General features: G+C 42.9%; 2 protein-coding genes across 16 annotated transcripts in view; both read right to left on the bottom strand.

Moving 5' to 3' along the window:
- Positions 1-3,785: 3,785 nt before the first annotated feature.
- Positions 3,786-6,117, bottom strand: LOC117544640 (NACHT, LRR and PYD domains-containing protein 12-like). Its single transcript, XM_034213856.1, has 3 exons — positions 5,827-6,117; positions 4,728-4,771; positions 3,786-3,955 (listed from the first exon to the last, which is right to left on the bottom strand). Coding segments are annotated over exons 1-3 (234 nt in total). The 5' UTR covers positions 6,015-6,117; the 3' UTR covers positions 3,786-3,953.
- A 3,393-nt stretch (positions 6,118-9,510) lies between these two features.
- Positions 9,511-21,402, bottom strand: part of LOC117544637 (protein NLRC3-like) — a 28,331-nt gene continuing 16,439 nt past the window's right edge. For 7 of the 15 annotated variants that reach the window (XM_034213839.1, XM_034213844.1, XM_034213843.1 and 4 more), the window contains 6 exons: positions 20,575-20,712; positions 19,591-19,695; positions 18,417-18,652; positions 16,353-18,222; positions 10,608-10,781; positions 9,511-10,203 (listed from right to left, as the gene is read on the bottom strand). In XM_034213839.1, coding sequence (XP_034069730.1) covers positions 10,020-10,203; positions 10,608-10,781; positions 16,353-18,222; positions 18,417-18,652; positions 19,591-19,695; positions 20,575-20,712 — 2,707 coding nt within the window. In that variant the 3' untranslated portion in view covers positions 9,511-10,019. Of the gene's footprint in view, positions 10,204-10,266; positions 10,421-10,607; positions 10,782-16,352; positions 18,223-18,416; positions 18,653-19,590; positions 19,696-20,574; positions 20,713-21,402 lie in introns of those variants that run through there. The other 8 variants (XM_034213845.1, XM_034213849.1, XM_034213850.1 and 5 more) reach the window with 6 other exon arrangements.

Genomic DNA, 21,402 nt, shown 5'->3' with positions numbered 1-21,402 from the left:
TCAAGTTATCTTGGTAAAACTAATGAAAAATGTAACAACAAAAAAATATAAAAAATAATATTGAATCTTTTTTTTTTTTTTAATGTTTTAAAATATTATTTTTTAGAATATCTTAGGCCCTCACAGAGGGCCCTGACGGCTCGCCACTGGACTTTAACATTCACAGAATCAAGGGTAATGTGGTTTCTCTGTGTTAGGCGGTGCAGAAAGTTGAAGGTGTTCTGGGCGGAGGTACGAGGTCAAATAAAGAAGATCATTCAAAGCAGATTTGATCCAACGATCTGTTGGGTTTATATCCAGGAGAGCATGAACATAGAGAGTCCTCAGCTCGTTCACATAAAGCCACAAAACTGATCATTATTTTATGTATCATTTTGTATTTGTATTTATTTTCTAAAAACAGATACAACATATTGAATATATTTTATTTGTATTTCTTTAAAAAAACACATTAAAAAAGCTATACCTAAGAGGACAAGATTATTATGAATACAAAATTAATAAGGCAAGTTTATTTATATAGCACCTTTCAACACAAGGCAATCCAAAGTGAAAAAATGAAAGACATTAAGAAAATATGTAAACATAAAGTATTTTATATGTGTACACATTGGCACCAACATTGACTTTGATGCAAGAATATTGTTTTTAGTTTTTGCGCATTTTTATTTGTTGTGAAAAACACCAAGAAACTCAAGTCTCAATCTGGTGGAAAACAGCCAGGAAACAGTCTGGGAGGAAGAAGCTTTCTGTTCCAGCATGACTGAGCCCCACAAAGCAGCTCCATCAAGGCCTGGGTGGATGAGTTTGGTGTGGAAGAACTTGACCTCAACCCCACTGAACACCTTTGGGATGAACTAGAACGGAGAGCCAGCCTCTCGTCCAACACCAGTGTCTGACCTCACTAATGCTCTTCTGGATGAAAGGGCTTCCCACAGACACACTCCAAGATCTGTAGAAAGCCTTCCCAGAAGAGTGGAAGCTGTTATAGCTGCAAAGGGGGACCAAGTTCAAATGAATGCCTAAGAGTTTGGAATGGGATGGCTAAAATGCATGATCTGTTTGGTATTTGGAGAAAAAAAACTCACAGACATGTTTTATATAGGTATGGCCCTACAATATATTATTCAAATATAGCCTGATAGGTCCACTTTAAGCAAGGAGAAAACCCTGTTTTAAGAGTTTGGAATGGGATGTCCTGAAAGCTCCTGCAGGTGTGATCAGAATCAGAATCCCTTTATTAGTCCCAGAGGAGAGATGTACATTGTTACAGCAGAAAGAGCCAGAGACAGCTTCATGTTCCCTAAAGCATGCAGACAACAAAGTATTAAAGATTAAAACAAGAAATTATCATTTTTTTAAAGTTACACATTTTACAAAATACACATCCCGTAACAGTTCTGAGGATTTAACAGCCAGGTATATATTGCATAGTTTTAACGGCATATATATATATATATATTGCACATAGTTGGTATTTAACAACAAGCGGTGTTATAGTCTGTGTTGTGGTGTGGGGGGTCTACTAGGGGTCGTGGTAATTATATAGTCTGACCGCTGCAGGAAGGAAGGACATGCGGTATCTCTCTAATGTGTAGGTGGTCCAATACTTTTGTCTATATTGTGTATAATTGAGTATCATCCGTATAACAATGAAAATGTCCCGAGTGATTCCTTATTGCCTAAAGGAAGCGTATATAATGTGAACACAATAGGTCCGAGCTCTGAGCTGTTTAGAGTCGGCGAGGTCCTGATAATTTATTCCGGTAAATTACTCTGACCTACTAATTGACCTGACCGAAGTTATTGAGTCTATGTAAGTTTACTGCTTGGCTCAGATCCACCAACGTCAGCAAGATCTCACCTCTATAAACTCCCCGAAGAACCAGGTTCAATGAACTGCTGTTTCTATTCAGACAACTCTTTTTTAATCTGTTTAAGGGATCCCGAAGGATTTTGATATCAGTAAATGGAGTGTGCTCCTACCTAAGTGTGTGTGGCAGGGTGCAGTCTTACCTTTGAAGCAGGAGAGGAGTGCACAGGTTGTCTTTTAAATTATCCCAGTCCAAAAGGTGGGATCAGTTTATTTGAAGAAAAATAGGTCCAAACTTAATACAGGGTTTTTACCTTCTCTCTTTACAACATTATAATCATACTAAAAAAAAATGGTGCTGTGATCATGTTCAAATATGAAACTTTAATTCAGTCTTACATTTATTACCAAAATGTTTAATTTCAACTGCCCAATTCAGTTGTGACATTTAAAAATTCTCCCGATAGAATTTAGAGGTATTTCCTCATAAAAAGACCGGTGACAATAAAAAGCGCATTCAACTTTTCATTCACCAAATCAATTCACATCAGTTTCATACCTTTTTTCCGACACAGACGGCGGGTATAACATTCAAAAACCCATTCCTATCCGCATTCATTCGGAGGAAGGTCCTCACAGGTGGCGGTTCTAATATTCACAAACACATCTCTCATAAAATCATTCCACTCAGCCAACAACCAAGAAATTCGAGAGATATTTACCAAGTGTGAGAGGACCTTACCGAGAGCTATTAACCCAGCTCTGAAGGACAAAGCCTACCGGGAGAGAGTTTACCAGGGGAAACCCCCCTCTCTCTCGCGCTCTCTCAAAAAACCAGTCTCTTTATGCTCAAAAAACCGGATCGAAACCCCAAAAAACAAACACCTCCTCTATTCCCAACCAACATCTTCTATTGGCTATGGCCTAAGACACACCTTCCCATGTTTGTGTAGAAAACAGGACATGAACAGACATATTCTATGGCTATCATAACCACCTTTTTGACGCCTCAATGTTTTTCTCCTTCAGTCAGGAGCCCCCCTCCCTGTGAACTGCTGTCAGAGGAGAGGGAAAAAACGGCCTACTCTCTTATCAGAGACACCCATAATTCTTATAGGCCTTACACTCAACTTAACAAACCACTTGGTTTTGTTTATACTGTAACTATAGAAAAACCTAAAATATGAAGCATTTTCATTGTGGGTTATACAAGAATATAATTGATTATATTTGATTATAACTAACTTTCGTTTTAAGTATTAAACATACTATGAAAACTCACAACAGAGCCCTTATGCTTTGCTGCGGCAACACTGGCTGGATTCAATCAAACACAACTCTAAACACATTTTCAGCTCTGCACACAATCTGCAATTCAACTCTGCACTTTCTAAAACCCTGCACACGGTTCTCTGAGTAACACACAGAGATCTGACATATTCACCTGTCAGCCATTTTCAAAACACTGCCATTAAACATGCTACACATATGAGCCAATGAACAGATACACATGCCAGCTGACCGTTACCGCCTGGCTGCTGTACTGCTGACTCATCAATCAGGATATAAGGACAAACAACAACATCCTGTTTATGAAATACACAAGAAAATAAAGAAGATTGAAGTCGTTGATTCAGGAGAAAAGCACTCTGATAGAAAGTCAGAAGCATTTGATTAAAAGAAATTAAAAGAAAGTATTCAGAGTAATTCTTATTACAGTTTTATAAGGACTGGCTTATCTAAAGCCAGTTGAGTAGCACTTGAAATGTTTGGCTCTATGAAACCTAATGTACTTATATGATTCTGTTTTCTTCAAGGTTGTGTCTTCCTGGTCGAATGTACTTATTGTAAGTCGCTTTGGATAAAAGCGTCAGCTAAATGTAATGTAATGTAATAATTGTTTTATATATTCCTCAAATGATCTGCTTTGACTGCAGCTGGAGAAACTTCTGGATTCAGTCTGAAAGCATCCTTTTTTAACTTTAAACATGATCTTTAATAATGTTGTAGTTTAGTTGAACTCTGAGAAGTCGACTGGCTGGACTCCTCACTGGGACTCTGGTTCTGGACCAGCTTGCAGGGTCCAGGAGTTCTTGGAGAGAAGGAGCGCTTCCTGCCGCAGGACTCGGGGGATGGGAGTTCCTGAACATGGAGAAACAGCTTCAGTTATTATGCTCCAAATATCTGGAACAAAGTCACAGAAAGAATGTGTCTGCAGCTCAGAGAGTCCTGCTGGGAACCCACACATGTTGAGGAGCCCAAAGTGTGATGATAGAAATGTACAGTACGGGTCCCCAGCACATAGAAGCTGCTGGATGCTAACCAGAGGTGTTCAGAGGTACATGGTGTACTTCTACTCCACTACATGTATTCATACCTTTAGTTACTTTACAGATGTGGATGAATGATGTGAAATATAATCAAGTGTTGAATCAGACTTTAGTTCCACCTGGAGTAAATCCACCAGCTACCCTGCAGTATACAAAGCCATTCAAACTAGCTGCACCTTCACCAGCTTTGAGAACACTTTCATGATCAATCATTATAAAACATATCATATATATTATTCTGAAATGGACCAATCTGCACAACGACTACTTTTACTGTCGCTACTAGATCTGAGTACTTCTACTTTTACTCAAGTAAAATATCTGAGTACTTCTACTGAAGTATATTTTGAGGGTAATACTGTAACAGACAGGTTATAATGTTGATGTTTTCATGTGTTTTATTCTTCAGAGTTTATTTACATTTTACAGAGTGTCAGTGAACGCGTCACTGTGTTGATAGAAAGTTCTTGTGAAGAGAAACAGCCAAAATGATGAAGAGAGAAACCAGAGTGTTGTTTTCCTCTGAGGACATGCTCCATCAAAGAGTCTCATATCTGGATGAATGGAGGATATTCAGTACTCACAGGTCTTCTGGATCTTGGCTCTGATCGTCTCATCATCTCTGATCCTGTAGGGATGAACACAATCCAACAGTTATGATCCAGTTTAAAATAAGTGTTTGTTCTTTGAGTCAGCTTCAGAGTCCTGATCTCATGCTTTACATCCCATCATATCTTCTCTGCAAACACTACGACTGACTGCCACAGCTCTCAGCTGCATGACAGGAAGTAACAGCCATTAGTCAAGGAACTAAAAACATCCCATCAAACACAGACTACCTTTTCCACTCTTCTGTCAAACCCCATATGTCTGGTGGAAAGTTGATTACTTAATGAAGCTCAGCGCAAATTCAACCAGGAAGACCGTCTTTACTCTTCATGTATTTCTATTCCCATGCTACTCTCTCTCCTCTCAATAAGTGACCGGGGGCGTCACTCTTCAGCTTAACCAATCACCTAGCTCTATTCCCAAGAGCCTATCATAACGCTCTGTCAAACCTTTTAAATCTGCTCTTCCCCCTCTGACAGCTGTCATTTCAGGTGACTCGACGCAACCCTCCTCCACCCCTTTTCACCTCCTGTCCCTCTGAATCCAGGGTCAGACCGACCCCAACTATCCATTCACCACCACCAGGGTCAAGCTAAGCCACTCCCCTTCAGACCGACCCCAACTATCCATTCACCACCACCAGGGTCAAGCTAAGCCACTCCCCTTCAGACCGACCCCAACTATCCATTCACCACCACCAGGGTCAAGCTAAGCCCCTCCCCTTCAGACCGACCCCAACTATCCATTCACCACCACCAGTGTCTAGACCCCAGGGGGGTTTCATCGGATCGGCTCTACCCTCCCGAATGATTACAGCCCTTCCCGGGGCCTAATCACCAAAATTACCATTACATTCATTTGTGCATCTGCGCAATAAATATGTATTATTACATCAAAAGCTCTCCTGATTGAACTAAACGTGGCTTTGCATTTTCAGCTGGCCTTCTCTAGTTGTTGGAAGAATGAGAGAGCCTGCAGTCAGTGGGTAACATCACTGATCTGTTTCCCCAGTGAGAGAAACACCTCCCTGTGTTTCATACAATACTGCTGAACCAGCAGAGACCCCTTACTGACCTGAGGGTCTCCAGTCTGCAGTCTGGACTCTCCAGAAGATCTCTCAGCAGCTCCACTCCTGAATCCTGCAGAGCGTTCTCTCTCAGGTCCAGATCTCTCAGATGGAGGTTGGACTTCAGAGCTGAGGCCAGAGCAGAACAGCTGATCTCTGACAAACTGCAGCTCCTCAGTCTGAATAAAGAAAACATGATGAGGATAAAAATCTGTTTATAATCCAATCAGATGTTTCTCAACATTTAAATGTGTCACGGTGTGTGAAGCAGATAGGACCCAAATGCAGTTTAAAGTGAAAGTTCCTTTATTTCAAGGCTAGGTGATAACACAGACAGAACAGAACACTCACCGACGAACTAGTCATGACAAAAGACGAACCGACAAAGACAGACAGAAAAACCAGAACTTAAATACACACAAGACTAATCACAGAAACAAGACACAGGTGAGGAGGGAGGAGAACACACAGGGACACCAGGTGAACACAATCGGGTAAATTAGACACACCAGGGAAACTAACGACCGGGAACCACAGACAGATTTAAACAAGACACAACGCAGACAGAAACAGGCAAGACAGGAAGTGAAGACCTTTCAAAATAACACATGAAACAAGACAAGACAAAACACCATAAAGACAGATCGTGACAGTACCCCCCCCTCAAGGGACGGATCTCAGACGTCCCAAAAAAACACAAAAGTCCTCAAGCAGGGTGGGTGGAGGGGGTCCGGAGGAGGGACGTATCACTAGGCCACCAGGGTGGGTGGAGGGGGTCCGGAGGACGGGTCTGGGCTGACAACACAAGAGCACCGCGGAGGACCCGGAAGGGATCTCGGGCGGACGGCCCGGGGGCAAGGCAGAAGCCGAGAAGGGGGACTCGGGCGGACGGCCCGGGGGCAAGACAGAGTCCAAGGTGGGGGTTATGGAGGGGCGAAGGCCATCGTGGGCGAACTCAGGGGGCCGAGCATGAGGGCGAGGACCGCGGCCGGGAAAGTCAGGGGGCCGGGCTCGAGGGCGAAGGCCGTGGCTCTCAGGGGGCCTGGATCGAGGGTGAAGACTGCAGCTCTCAGAGGGCCGGGCTCGAGGGTGAAGACCAGACAGCTCCGGAGGCCGGGCAGGAACCGGTGTCGGAGCTGGTGGGACAGGCCTCGGCAGGATCCCCCACGGAAAAGGACCAGGACACGGGATTGGCAGGACCCCCGACAGGAGAGCAGTCGGCGGGACCTCCAACGGGACAGGACATAGGGTTGGCAGGACGCCCGGCAGGAGAGTAGTCGGCGGGGCCTCCAACGGCACAGGACATAGGATTGGCAGGACCCCAGGCAGGAGAGTAGACAGCGGGACCTCCAACGGGACAGGACAAAGGTTTGGCAGGACCCCCGGCAGGAGAGTAGACGGCGGGACCTCCAACGGCACAGGACATAGGATTGGCAGGACCCCCGGCAGGAGAGTAGACGGCGGGACCTCCAACGGGACAGGACAAAGGGTTGGCAGGACCCCCGGCAGGAGAGTAGACGGCGGGACCTCCAACGGGACAGGACAAAGGGTTGGCAGGACCCCCGGCAGGAGAGTAGACGGCGGGACCTCCAACGGGACAGGACAAAGGGTTGGCAGGACAAAGGGTTGGCAGGACCCCCGGCAGGAGAGTAGTCGGCGGGGCCTCCAACAGCACAGGACAAAGGGTTGGCAGGACCCCCGGCAGGAGAGTAGTCGGCGGGACCTCCAACGGGACAGACATACGATTGGTAGGACCCCCGGCAGAGGAGTAGTCGACGGGGCCTCCAATGGGACAGTACATGGAGTTGGCAGGACCCCCAGCGGAACCTCCAACGGACCAGGATATTGGGTAGGGACTTGAGACGGGACTCGAGAGGGGACTCGAAAGGAGACTCGAGAGGGGAACCAAGGGGGAACTCGAGAGGGGACTCGAGAGGAGAACTAGAGGAGGGACTAGAGGAGGGACTAGAGAAGGGAACTAGAGAGGGGACTCGAGGAGGGACTAAAGGAGGGACTAGAGGAGGGACTAGAGGAGGGAACTCGACAGGGGACTCGACAGGGGACTCGGGTAGGAACCTGAGAGGGAACTAGAGAGGGGACTCGAGAAGGGACTCGAGAGGAGACTGAGAGGGGACTGGAGAGGAGACTCGAGAAGGGATTGAGGGAGACTGGAGAGGGGACTCGAGAGGGGACTCGAGAGGGGACTCGAGAGGGGACCTGAGAGGGAACTGGAGAGGGGACTCGAGAGGGAACTGGAGAGGGGACTCGAGAGGGAACTGGAGAGGGGACTCGGGTAGGAACTGGAGAGGGGACTCGGGTAGGAACTGGAGAGGGGACTCGGGTAGGAACTTGAGAGGGGACTCGGGTAGGAACTTGAGAGGGGACTTGAGAGGGGACTCGTGTCGGTCGGTACGCCGACAGGACACGGGGAGCTGGCGTCGTCTGGGGAGCCAGCAGGAGACGAGGTGCTGGAGCCCTGTAGCCGAAATTGGAGTTGGGACCATGGCTACTGGGGCTGGTACTGAAGCTGGAACCATGGCTGCTGGGGCCGGAGCCATGGCTGCTGGGGCCAGGACTGGGGCTGCTGGGGCCAGGACTGGGGCTGGGACCATGGCTGTGTGGACCGGTTCTGTAGCAGGGACCATGGCTGCATGGGCCGGTTCTGTAGCAGGGACCATGGCTGTGGGGACCGGTTCTGGAGCCGGAACTGGCGCCGGAACCCTGGCCTTTCGTCTCTTAGGAGTCTTTTGGAGGCTTCGTGGACCTCCAAACGCCAGACCAGACCCCAAGAAAGGGTCAGAACATGAAGACTGGTACTCAGGGCTACTTGAGAAAACTCTAAGCCACTCGGGCAACAAGCTCCAGAGCCAGGGCTTGCGAGCAACCTCCTGACGTGCCTCCTTCAACGCAGCCTCTCTACCCCGTCTAGATGAGGCGCCTTTCCACGTATAAAAAATATACTCCAGAGAGTATCCAAGACTTTCCGCCTGTCGCATCAAAAGGGCTGAGTCTGCTGGGTCCATAATGTGGTCGGTTCGTACGGTCACGGTGTGTGAAGCAGATAGGACCCAAATGCAGTTTAAAGTGAAAGTTCCTTTATTTCAAGGCTAGGTGATAACACAGACAGAACAGAACACTCACCGACGAACTAGTCATGACAAAAGACGAACCGACAAAGACAGACAGAAAAACCAGAACTTAAATACACACAAGACTAATCACAGAAACAAGACACAGGTGAGGAGGGAGGAGAACACACAGGGACACCAGGTGAACACAATCGGGTAAATTAGACACACCAGGGAAACTAACGACCGGGAACCACAGACAGATTTAAACAAGACACAACGCAGACAGAAACAGGCAAGACAGGAGGTGAAGACCTTTCAAAATAACACATGAAACAAGACAAGACACCATAAAGACAGATAGTGACAAAATGAATCTGAACAGAAACATCTGTCTACTTCAGAAAGTGAACTTTATCATGTAAAACTAAAATGACTTCAGATGACCTTTATTCAGACGTTATCGTTTACTAAATATTAAATACAGAGATTTACTTTGAACTACTAACATCTATTACAGTTCCTTTAAGAAACAGTCAACATGTATGTCTGCAGTTCTTACTTCTTACTCTTAAAAATGAAACATGAATAAAAGGACATTTACAACTCTATGGATGTTAGTTATTAACGTATGCCCCCCCCCCCATCCAGGATTTGGGCTGATTAAAAACATTGAATTGTTGTATTATTATGTTTAGTGTTGTTATTCGTAGGGCTTTGTCCTAATATGTATTTTTGTATTAAACTATGTTGAAAGATTAGTGTGATATCATGTTTTTATCTTGCTATGAAACTCTGAATGAAAGTCTGTGTGATCTTGGAGATGCTGCGTATTTCCCATGCAGAAAGTTTAAGGCTCGTCATCATGACGCATCGTTCACCGTAAGAGGCTTCAAAGACTGGAAGCATGCCTTACAAAAGGACACAGCTCTTCCAAGGAACATTTTGTGTGTGAGAAATTGTGGAGAGAAAAACAAATGCGAGACTGGTCAGGAAATCCCAACTCTTGTCAGCAAAGATCCGCTGGCTCGGAACAGATATTACTTGGGCTCCATTATTGACATTATAAGAAGAAAAAAAATGAAATAATCATAAAAAAGTCAAATCAAAGCAACATTCTTTCAGTCACAGTTTCAGTGAACTGACCTGAGAGTCTCCAGTCTGCAGTCTGGACTCTCCAGAAGATCTCTCAGCAGCTCCACTCCTGAATCCTGCAGAGCGTTGAGACTCAGCTCCAGATCTCTCAGATGGAGGTTGGACTTCAGAGCTGAGATCAGAGCAGAACAGCTGATCTGTGACAACCAGTTGCCCTTCAGTCTGAATAAAGAAACCATGATGTAAGTTTAGAAAACAAAGTTCCTGTTGGAAATAACTCCAGGTTTAATAATCTGTTCAGAGTCAAACAGGGTTTTAATGTCAGAGATGATGCAGAAACAATCCACTGATAATCTGGAACTCTAACTTTGATCAGATGTTGAACAACTCCTTCATCTCCCTCACAGCTCCTCAGTACTGACAGCATCTCCACTGACTCCTGGAGCACAGGGTGAGTCTGTGGAAGCTCAAACTCTCTCCCTCACACATTCACCTTCTCTCTGTTACTCTGATCAATATTCAGTCATTAGCAGAAACGGAACAAATAAAAATAACATTGTATTTGTTCAAATTCAGAAAATCATAAACACAAACAGATCAATATGAACTGCAGTCAGTGAACTGACCTGAGAGCCTCCAGTCTGCAGTTTGGACTCTGTAGTCCAGAACTCAGCAGCTCCACTTCTGAATCCTGCAGAGGGATGTGACCCAGGTCCAGATCTCTCAGATGGGAGGGGTCAGACTTCAGAGCTGAGGCCACGACTTCACAGTCAGTCTCTGTGATTATCCAGCCAGCAAGTCTATAATAAAACATATATTACAACATGTGTTAAAAAGAGAGGAAACATTATATTAACCTCAAGCATTTGATGAAAAAAGATTTGACATGTTCTGATAGACCTTTGCTGTTGGTCCATTTAATATAATATATAATAATATATGATAATAGAGTGTAATGAGTAGTCAGTGTGATCTGATCACATGTCTGTGCTCCTGCTGTCACTGACTGTTACCTAAAGAAACAGAAATTAAATGAACCACTTGACGATATTAGAGATGAACATATTTAAATGTTAGTTAACATTTGGATGTGAATGATGGATGAAGGATGTTTTGGCTTCTCTGAGCTTCTGAACATTTACTGCGCACACAAACACAATTAACAAACAAATAAAGTTTCAATATGTTCAACTTGATACCATCAGATGTTCCCAGTATATCAGCATTAAGACATAACTCTGTTATTGGGGGGAAATTATATAGATCTGATTTTAAACTCGAACACATTGTGATCAAAATATGTTCGGTGATAAAGACGTGAAATCCTTTGAACAGCGTTCGTTACAATATGATTTACTCAAATAGCATTTATTCAGATTCTTCCAAGTGAGGAGTTATCTTTCTGGCATTTCAAAAAGAGATCTTTTCAAGACATCAAGCCATTGATAAAATACATGCTTACAGTTTATGACCCTGGAGTGGAAACAACATTTCTAACTAAGATGGTTCAAATATTAGAATAAAGAAATCAAGATGAACACAGTATTATTAATGCAACAGATCAATGGGGAAATGAATGATCCTGCAATATACCAGTAGATTGGGAACACATTATTATTAATGTAACTTTTATTTATTTATAAAGCTTTGTTGGGTAAACTCCCGTATTACATCTCCTCTCTGATAACACAGAGAGTTGCAAGCAGCTATTGTCTGAGATGGCATGATGTAGTATTGTTAGATGTGCCAAGAGCAAGGACTGTCTTAGGTAAGACAGCTTTTATGTGCGCAGCTCCACTTGCTTGGAACAATCTTCAGCAAGAATTGAAACTGAGCAATCTCATTCCTCTGCAGGTCTTTAAAGCAAGGCTAAATGAAATGCTCGTTGATACTATGGGCACTTGTAAATGTCTACAACTATGTAAATGTATCCTGTAAATATAATGTATGATGTCCTTTATTGTTTTATATTTCATGTGGAACCTATATGCTGCAGGTCTCCCTTGAAAAAGAGATCTATGATCTCAATGGGACCAATCTGGTTAAATAAAGGTTTGAAATGAAATGAAATGTAATAAATCAATGGGGAAATGAATGATCCTGCAATATACCAGTAGATTGGGAACACATGTGCAGAAACATTCATAACACAACCAACTCAAACTACTGGAAAGAAAACACATGAAGCTTTTAATTCCACACTTTAAGACACCCCAGATTCAAAGTGAATACAAAGAAAGCCTCACTTCCAAACGCTGGAGAGAACGCGCTGAGCAGAAACCAGACATATATTCTGGGCCTGTAATGTGTTGGGAGACTTCTGGGAAACAGTTTGAAGAGAAATGTCCAATATCTTGATCTCTCAACAAAAACCCATTCTCCCTATCACTGGGGGAACACCAGAGGAGATACAAAAAGATCTATCTATTTCTGGTCATTAGAAAAGAGATCAAACAAATGACAAGGAATTGTCTGAAAGATAATAACTTAGTAAACTCACAATGGAATAACTTAGTAAATGAAATCTATGTAACGGAGAAATCAACTAGATTAGAAACCAAATGCATATCTTTGAGGAAAGGGGGGAGGAATGGGTCAGTGTAGAACAATATAGTGAATATAATTAATGTGTACCTGAGTATTCATAATGTATTCATTCTTTTATTTGTAATACTATTATGTTGTTGTGTCTTTTCTGATTGGTCATCTGTTATGTAGTTAATCTATGTACTGAGATGTGTTTATTTGTTCTGAATGCTTTGTGAATATTTTCTTAAAAAGCAAAGAAAGTAATAATAACATGTTTCTGTGATAACTGTAAGTCCTGCTGTGTGGTGTGATCCAACCCAGTCTCACGGCATTTCGTGTTCCCCAACACGATTTGCCCCTTTTTTTCGTGTTGCACAGCACGATTTATTTTCGTGTTGCACAGCACGATTTTAAAAGCAATGTATTTCTACTGCTTGCAGCACGTCTTTTTCTCCGGTCGGGTCGAGGAAGACCGGAAGCTGTGTGGTTCATAAAAACATGTTCTTACTCAATATCAAGCCACAATTATTGCTTTTATTTTAAATCGTATAATTTCGGACTTTTGTTGCCGTGAGGAAAAGAAATGGGGCTCAGAGCCTCAGAATACTGAAATCTGTATTTTTTAAATATTTGTTTCCTTCTAATTTGTTATTCTTTTCAAAATAACACACTGTTATTTACTCACCAATAATACACAATTATCCTTGCTTTTATTGATTGGTTTAATTCCATAATCTCGGGCTTTTTTGGCGTCCGTCAGGGACTGCATTTCAAAATAAAAATAACCGGACATAGGCATTACCCAAGATCCTCAGCTATGGTTTTAAACTCGCTTATTGGATGTTTTAGCCGCAATGCATGCTGGGATTTGGTGTTTATATGATATGAAATCCGGAAAACATTTGTGTACCTTGTGTGCATCTAGTGGTTAAAGCACGTTATTGAATTATTGTGTTTGATTAAAAAAATATTAAGAGTACATACTTTCATAGGGGGAAAGTATAAATATAGAAATATAGAATATAAAAAATCAAGAAGATACTATAAAGTGATCTCTACAATAAAACAGTTTAGTGCAGCATGCAGAGTTCCCGTTAGCCGGTAATTACCGGACTACGACTGGTAAAATATGCTGAAGACCGGCAAATCTAAATATCTCCGGTCAAAGTGTCCGTTCAAATTGTTTTTCGTTTAGCACAATACCACATCAGTTGCGCAATTTGCACCATTTATGTGACAGACAAAAGAGTATGTGACAGACAAGAATAGTCAATTCTAATGTCTAACACTTAATGTGGAGAAATAGATGTCCTGTATGGGTTGATTGTGCGTTGATCTGTTGGTAATGCCTCGGGGTTCCGGTGGGCATGTAAACAAATACATAATGCTGCGCTATACTTTGTGGCCTCACCCAGTTGCATAGCGACACTTATTGTTTAGGTGTCTTTTAATAAGCAGGTAGTCATATCATTAGCTAGAACTAGCTGGATCTGATCGATATGGACATAAACGCGAGTGAAGTCTAATCTGACGGGAGAGAGAGATCAGCTGCTGCTGACGAGTCAACACGCAGCTCTGCATGATCAGTGGTGAGCAGAACACAACACACACTTCAGGTTAGAATATCACAGGTAGCTATTTTAATTACCTCTCAAACTACCTAAACTAGCTATAGATATGTTTAGTTTTACTGTCGGGTCACTCATTACTGATCCGCGAGCTGCATGATACTGACGGGCTGTCAGGAGAGGGAGAGCGGTCCGTTTATTATTCCCGTGTTATTGTAAGTTACTGTTCACTTTTGAATAATGTAGTTAATCTACTATAATTAGCTTAATATTGAATCATATCAATTTGTTTTAAAGCTCAATAAATAACAAAGACCTTTGACCGGCACTTTTCTCATTTTGTCCGGAAGATTTAAACTTTAACGGACATGTTGACCGGCGAAGAAATATTCTAACGGGAACTCTGGCAGCATGTACAAAGATATTAATAGGAGGAGGTGCAAAACAGAAAAACGAATGAACCTTTATTTAAACATTAAATAACAGATTAAGGTCTTCTTTTAAATAAGAAAAAAACGTTGGGGGTATCTATCTACAGATAAATATTAAGCCTGACAAAGTACTTAACGTCTAATATATTGCTTTCCTGCAATGTTAACTATGTTGAAGCATTTATTTGAACTGATATTATACATATGAATTATACTCTTATGTATGTAGATAGAATAAGAAATGTGCAGAATATGACAGTTTAATGGTGGAGGTACACACATATTGATAGATGTCTTGTAATGCACTGTTGAGGAACCTGTGACCCAAGTGTTTCATTCATTGCATAACTACACCGTAGTTGTGTATATGATATGTCAATAAACCTTTGAAAATCTTGAAAGGGATGTGCAAAATAGCCATAAATACAGTCTTTAATTAACTATTAGTAGAGAATAACGAGTAATGAATATACTTTATTACTCGTTTCCATTCATGTCAATTGCAGATACATGTTTAGTCTTCTCAAGCACCAACTATCAAATATCTCTCCTGATTGTTGGCACTTGACAATCACCTTACCTGAATTTTACTCAGGTGTAACTAAAGTCTGATTTAAGGGTTGTTTATATTTCACATAATTAATCAGAATCTGCAAAGTAACTCAAATAAATGCAGTGGAGTAAAAATACCAGGTTAACCTCTGAATTGTAGTGGAGTAGAATTACAAAGTAACAATGAGCTGTCATGTGGGTATATATATAGCGATTTTCACCCATTTATTAATTATAATAAATAATATATAATAGTTTTACATTTGATAACGCCAATGTGTTTAATACTGGCAACTTCTAATTGTGGGAAAAACGAAAACGTTCAGTAGAGACGTCCCATAGAACATTTGGCGAAACACAATAGCCAGCATCCAGCATGTGTAGTTCTGGGGGGGCGTTCGATTCCAGTTTTGGATAGTCTGGCGTGGTTTCGTTCCATTTCACACAGCTGTTTGACGCTCTGCGTAACCTTACAGGGGACTGTAGTCCTAAACGATAGCTGGGGATTATGGGTAGTGTAGTGTCTTCGACCATCCTAAACTCAGAAAGGTTGACAATCGCAATGACGCTCGAAATGTCCCTTATAGGCCTACGTCTGTTTCCGGATATTTTATTTTGAAATTCAGTCCCTGACGGAGGCCAAAAAAGCCCGAGATTATGGAATTAAACCAATAAATAAAAGCAAGCATAATTGTGTGTTATTGGTGAGTAAATAACAGTGTGTTATTTTGAAAAGAATAACAAATTAGAAGGAACAAAATATTTAAAAAATACAGATTTCAGTATTCTGAGGCTCTGAGCCCCATTTATTTTCCTCACAGCCGGCAACAAAAGTCCGAAATTATACGATTTTAAAATAAAAGCAATAATTGTGGCTTGATATTGAGTAAGAACATGTTTTTATGAACCACACAGCTTCAGGTCTTCCTCGACCCGACCGGAGAAAAAGACTTGCTGCAGGCAGTAGAAATACATTGCTTTTAAAATCGTGCTGTGCAACACGAAAAAAAGGGGCAAATCGTGTTGGTGAACACGAAATGCCGTGAGACTGGGTTGTGTGATCACATGCTGAGAAACCTCTCAAGTCCTTCATGTGTTTGACATGTCGCCTCCTTCACTCAATATGAAGAGAGGAACGCTTCAGTTTAACTAACATTATAAATAAATAGAAGAACAGTGTTGGTTTTATTTTGCTCTCAGTATTTAAACAGCATAAATGTTATCGTGTTTATTTGAATAATTAAACTCCTGATCCACTTTAGATTACAAAGTTAATCACATCTGGACTTACTTGGCCTTCCTGCAGTTCCTCACAGCTGGAAGCAGTCTCCGTCGTCCCTCCCATGATGTTTTGTACTTCTCCAGGTCCAACTCATCCAGAACCTCCTCTGACATCTGCAGCATGTAGGCCAGAGCAGAGCAGTGGATCTCAGAGAGTCTCTCCTCTGATCTGTTCTCTGACTTCAGGAACTCTGTGATCTCCTGATGTACTGAGAGGTCTTTCATCTCTGTCAGACAGTGGAAGATGTTGATGCTCCTGTCAGGAGAGATATATCCACTGCTCATCTCCTTCAGGTTGCTGATGGCTCTCTGGATGGTTTCTGGTCTGTTGTCTGTGCGACCCAGCAGGCCTCCTAACAGCCTCTGGTTGGACTCCAGAGAGAGGCCGTGGAGAAAGCGGACAAACAGGTCCAGGTGGCCATTTTTACTTCTGAGAGATTTCTGCATGGCTCCCTCCAGGAAGACAGGCAGGGATGGGTAATCCTGATCTCTGCTGTTGTTATAGTCACTCTTCAGGGATTGGTAATCATCCTCATCATAACCATCACTGCTTTCATTGTCTTCGTCCCGGTCTCTCCTCAGGAAGTCCTTCAGTACCGCTGTGTCTCTGTTGGTGTAACAGTGGAACATGTAGACTGCAGCCAGAAACTCCTGAACGCTCAGATGAACAAAGCAGTAGACTGTTTTCTGGAAGATCACACTCTCTCTTTTGAAGATCTGTGTACAAACTCCTGAGTGCACCAAGGCCTCAGTGACACCAAGGCCACAGCGCTGCAGGTCTTCTTGGTAGAACATGATGTCTCCTTTCTCCAGATGTTCAAACGCCAGCCTCCCCAGCTTCAGAAGAACCTCCCTGTCAGCCTCCGTCAGCTGCTGTGGACTCGTCTCATGTCCCTCTTCATACTTCTGCTTCTTCCTCTTGGTCTGGACCAGCAGGAAGTGTGAGTACATGCCAGTGAGGGTCTGGGGCAGCTCTCCTCTCTGGTCTGTAGTCAACATGTGGTCCAGAACTGCAGCAGTGATCCAGCAGAAGACTGGGATCAGACACATGATGTGGAGGCTCCTGGAGCTCTTGATGTGAGAGATGATTCTGCTGGACAGGTCTTCATCACTCGATCTCCTCCTGAAGTACTCCTCCTTCTGGGCGTCAGTGAAGCCTCGTACTTCTGTCACCTTGTCCACACACTCAGGAGGGATCTGATTGGCCGCTGCAGGTCTGGAAGTTATCCAGACGAGAGCCGAGGGAAGCAGCTTCCCCCTGATGAGGTTTGTCAGCAGCACGTTGACTGAGGACTGCTGTGAGACATCAGACACAACCTCATTGTTTCTGAAGTCCAGAGAAACTCTGCTTTCATCCAGGCCGTCAAAGATGAGCAGCACTTTGCAGACAGCCAGCTGCTCTGCTGTGACCTTCTGTAAGGTTGGATGGAAAACATGGAGCAGCCTGAGAAGACTGTACTGCTCTCCTTTGATCAGGTTCAGCTCCCTGAAGGAGAGCGGGATCACCAGACTGACATCTTGGTTTCCCAAACCCTCGGCCCAGTCCAGAGTGAACTTCTGCACTGAGAAGGTTTTTCCAACTCCAGCGACTCCGTTGGTCAGGACCGCTCTGATGAGAGTCTGTTGGTCAGGTAAGGCTTTAAAGATGTCCTGGCACTTGATTGGAGTGTCATGGAGGGGCTTCTTCTTGGAAGCTGCCTCCAGCTGCCTCACCTCATGTTGGGTATTAACCTCTTCACTCTGGCCTTGTGTGATGTAGAGCTCAGTGAAGATGCTGTTGAGGAGGGTTTCACTTTGATCAATTCCTTCAGTCACACGTTCACATCTCCTCCTCAGACTGAGCCTATGTTCATCTAAAACCTCCTGCAGACCACGTTCTGCTGGAAGAGAAGGAAACGTGAGAGAATGAGGAAAATGCTCTGAGAATCTAATTATAACAATAAAACAACAAACAACAGACTGAGTTTAAATGTTGTATAAACAGCTTACTGTCTCTGCTCTTCAACAGTATACCTATTCAGAAACAAAGGAACCAGGAAGAGGAATAAAACGCTGCGTGTGTTCGGCCTCTTACCTCGTACAGAGCTGGTCTGGCTGGCTGTCTGCAGTCCAGCTCTGGTTCTGGGTCTTTCTCCACACTGGGGACAGGAGGGGTCTCCTGATGGAGGTCTCTGCTCCCAGTATGAGGTGATGCACTGTCTGCAGAACCAGTGTCCACAGCTGGTAGAGACTGGATCCTTCAGGACGTCCTGACACAGAGCACAGCTGGACAGCTGCTCCTCCACAGGAACACCACTCTTCCTCTTCCCTCTGTGGAGATGAACACATCCTTTACAGCACTTTACATTAGTGGAGCTGATTCTCACCAAAGGGCAGAGCGTCACAAACGTCTCTCTCAAGACTCTTCTCCTCCAGTAGGACTCAGGTGAGGGTGCTGCACTTTTCCTTGTTCATGTGATGTTTTGGTGTTGTTGGTGTTGTTGTTGTTGTTGTTTTGTTTCTTTCCGTTAACTGTCAAGAGGGAACTAAGTATTTTTGTTAGTTCGTGTTTCTCTTATTATCCTACGATGCTGTGATGTGTGGCTGTGAATAAGAACATATGAAGGACAGACCATCTGTTTATGTGTTTAGAAAGGGGCAGGTCACAGAAGATTATTTTCTGCTCCCTGCTCCTTTTCGGTCAAAGGTGTGTTCATAGAGACGTGTTTTGTAAATGTTTGTTATACGTTAAGTTGTGCATACCATGAACGGAACAGATGAAATGTAATGAAAGATGAAATGTGTCACGCTGCACGAATACGCAGCTGACATGAATTTCACCTCTTCACTTTCTTGGTGTTGCCAGGCACGGATCTGGGTCTTTGCATTGACTCTACATGTAATCACACAACTCTGTTATATCTGCTAATGCTAAACACAACCAGCTCACCAGGTCATCACTATCATTAATAAACATCTTTAAAATACATCATAAACATGCCCAAGTAGTAAAACATGTTTTGGACGATATATTTAGTTTCTAGTGAGTATTTATCAATATCTTTGCCATTTGAAACCATGTTCTGCCACTGATACAATGATGCTATCAATGCATATTGAAATAACCTCAAATAATGTTAGCTTGCTGAACTCTGCTGCCTTTGTTCTGTACTATACTGCACACATGATATTATTAAAGAACAGTTTAACATATTAGATTATATAAAAACTGGATCCTCTTCAGGTCAGGTTACAGCAGAAACTCTTACTTTGTGTCTGAGGGTCCAGGTTCTTTACTGAAGTTTAGAGGTTCCTGTTTAGACCAGTCACTCTTCAGAGACAGACAGCTGGGGACTGGAGACTCTGCTCTCTGTCTGTGGAAACAACACATGTTTTAAACATCATTAGTTCATTCAGAGAGCACATTTTGACTTCTGTCTGTATGTAGATTATTTACTATCGCTGAAGACGCCAGGGATCAAGAGTTTAAGCTTTGTTACTGTACTGTTACTAAGTTTCTTTACTGCGATCATTAAAGAACAGGTTCGACTAGAAAAGGCATTTCCCGCTGAAAATGCAGAGAAAGCTGAGTATTTGAAAAGCTGAATGGTGACTGCAGCTGAATAAACAAGTGGCTTTTAGCAATAATGTTTAAAAGATGTGCAATAGTTTAAGTAGTTGATCAATCTCCACTAAGTACGTGTTATCCTGCAATAACTAGCTGATACATTGTAGTTAGGGAAACTTCCTCTTTTTGGACACAAATAACGTGGGACGCTTCGTGCCATTGGACAAACTTCCGCACAATGGAAATGTGATGTCCACTTAAAGAGAGAGTGTCATTAACTGTTACCCAGAGAACAGTCTGCAGCACCTCACTTTCTAACCCACGATTTTAAACCGGTTAAAAAGCACCAAGTGATTTAAGTGCAGTTCCTATGTTTCCACACAGGAGGGCTCATCACCCGACATGGGCACAGTGCATTAACAGTAGAAAATACAATAAAAAAAGGCAAATCAGTTAATTTAAAGTGCAGGGAGGCTCCACACCAGACACAGGAACATTCCTCAATCCCAACAATAGTGACACTGATGATTTAAAGCCGTTTCTGGGGGAAAAGAGTGCTAAAAGTCTGATCAAAGTCTGATAAAACTCTGATAACAGTCTGGTAACAGTGTGGTAAAAGTCAGATTGTTTCAGAGACCCATAGTAATGATACAATAAACCATTTACATCTAAAAGTATTGATTACAATTCATTTTTAGGGGAAGCCTGAAAATGCCTCTCCAGGGCCCGGAGAGCTCCCAGGTGCTGAAGAGGGGGAGACGGGCTCACAGCACGGCCTGGGCCCCCTGCAGCACCCCCATCGACATGGAGGGGGGCAGTCCGCCTGTCAGCACCCAAACTCGGCCCTGGGACCTCCAGCATAGGAGCCCCTCTCTGACCCATAAGAAGCGCCTATCCCTCCACACTCTTTGCTTACGGCCATACCACCCTGATCCGCTCTCAAGGGCCATTTCAATGTTTTCAACATCCTCCGAGGGCCGTACAAATGACTGACCTCTGCTTAAAAATACTAAAATCACAGCTCATTCATTTCACCTTTCTTTCATGCTGTGCAAAGAAAAAGCAACCTTTTAATCCAAATATCTTGCCATGACTCGCACATGTATTCACGTGCACGGTTGTGGCATGACCACCAAAACAGAAAGATATATGGACACAAGATGTGTGCACATTTATTTAGTTTCCTATTCATGTGGACATGAAGATTTTTGCACTTTGAGAGCAACATTAGATCTATGGATACATCTCTCAACACCCATATGAAACAGAACTGTAAGCAGATTTATTTTCTTTATGGATATTTTACAAATCACTCCCCTTTCAAACTGTATTCTTGTTTATTAATAACAACTTTTTGTTACCGTCAGTATTTTATACCTGTTTACTTTATTCTCTTATTTTCGTATAACTATAATGATCATATAAATATCTGCCTTTACCTCACTGGTTGTAGAAAAAGCTTCTTATATTCGTTAGCATAGTTAGCTAACCAGATGCTAATAACAACACAGTT

The sequence above is a fragment of the Gymnodraco acuticeps genome, unplaced genomic scaffold, assembly GCF_902827175.1.
Source record: "Gymnodraco acuticeps unplaced genomic scaffold, fGymAcu1.1, whole genome shotgun sequence".
In the NCBI taxonomy this organism is placed as follows: domain Eukaryota; kingdom Metazoa; phylum Chordata; class Actinopteri; order Perciformes; family Bathydraconidae; genus Gymnodraco; species Gymnodraco acuticeps.
The sequence above is the reverse complement of the archived record's forward strand: the minus strand, read 5'-3'. Positions and strand labels throughout refer to the sequence as shown.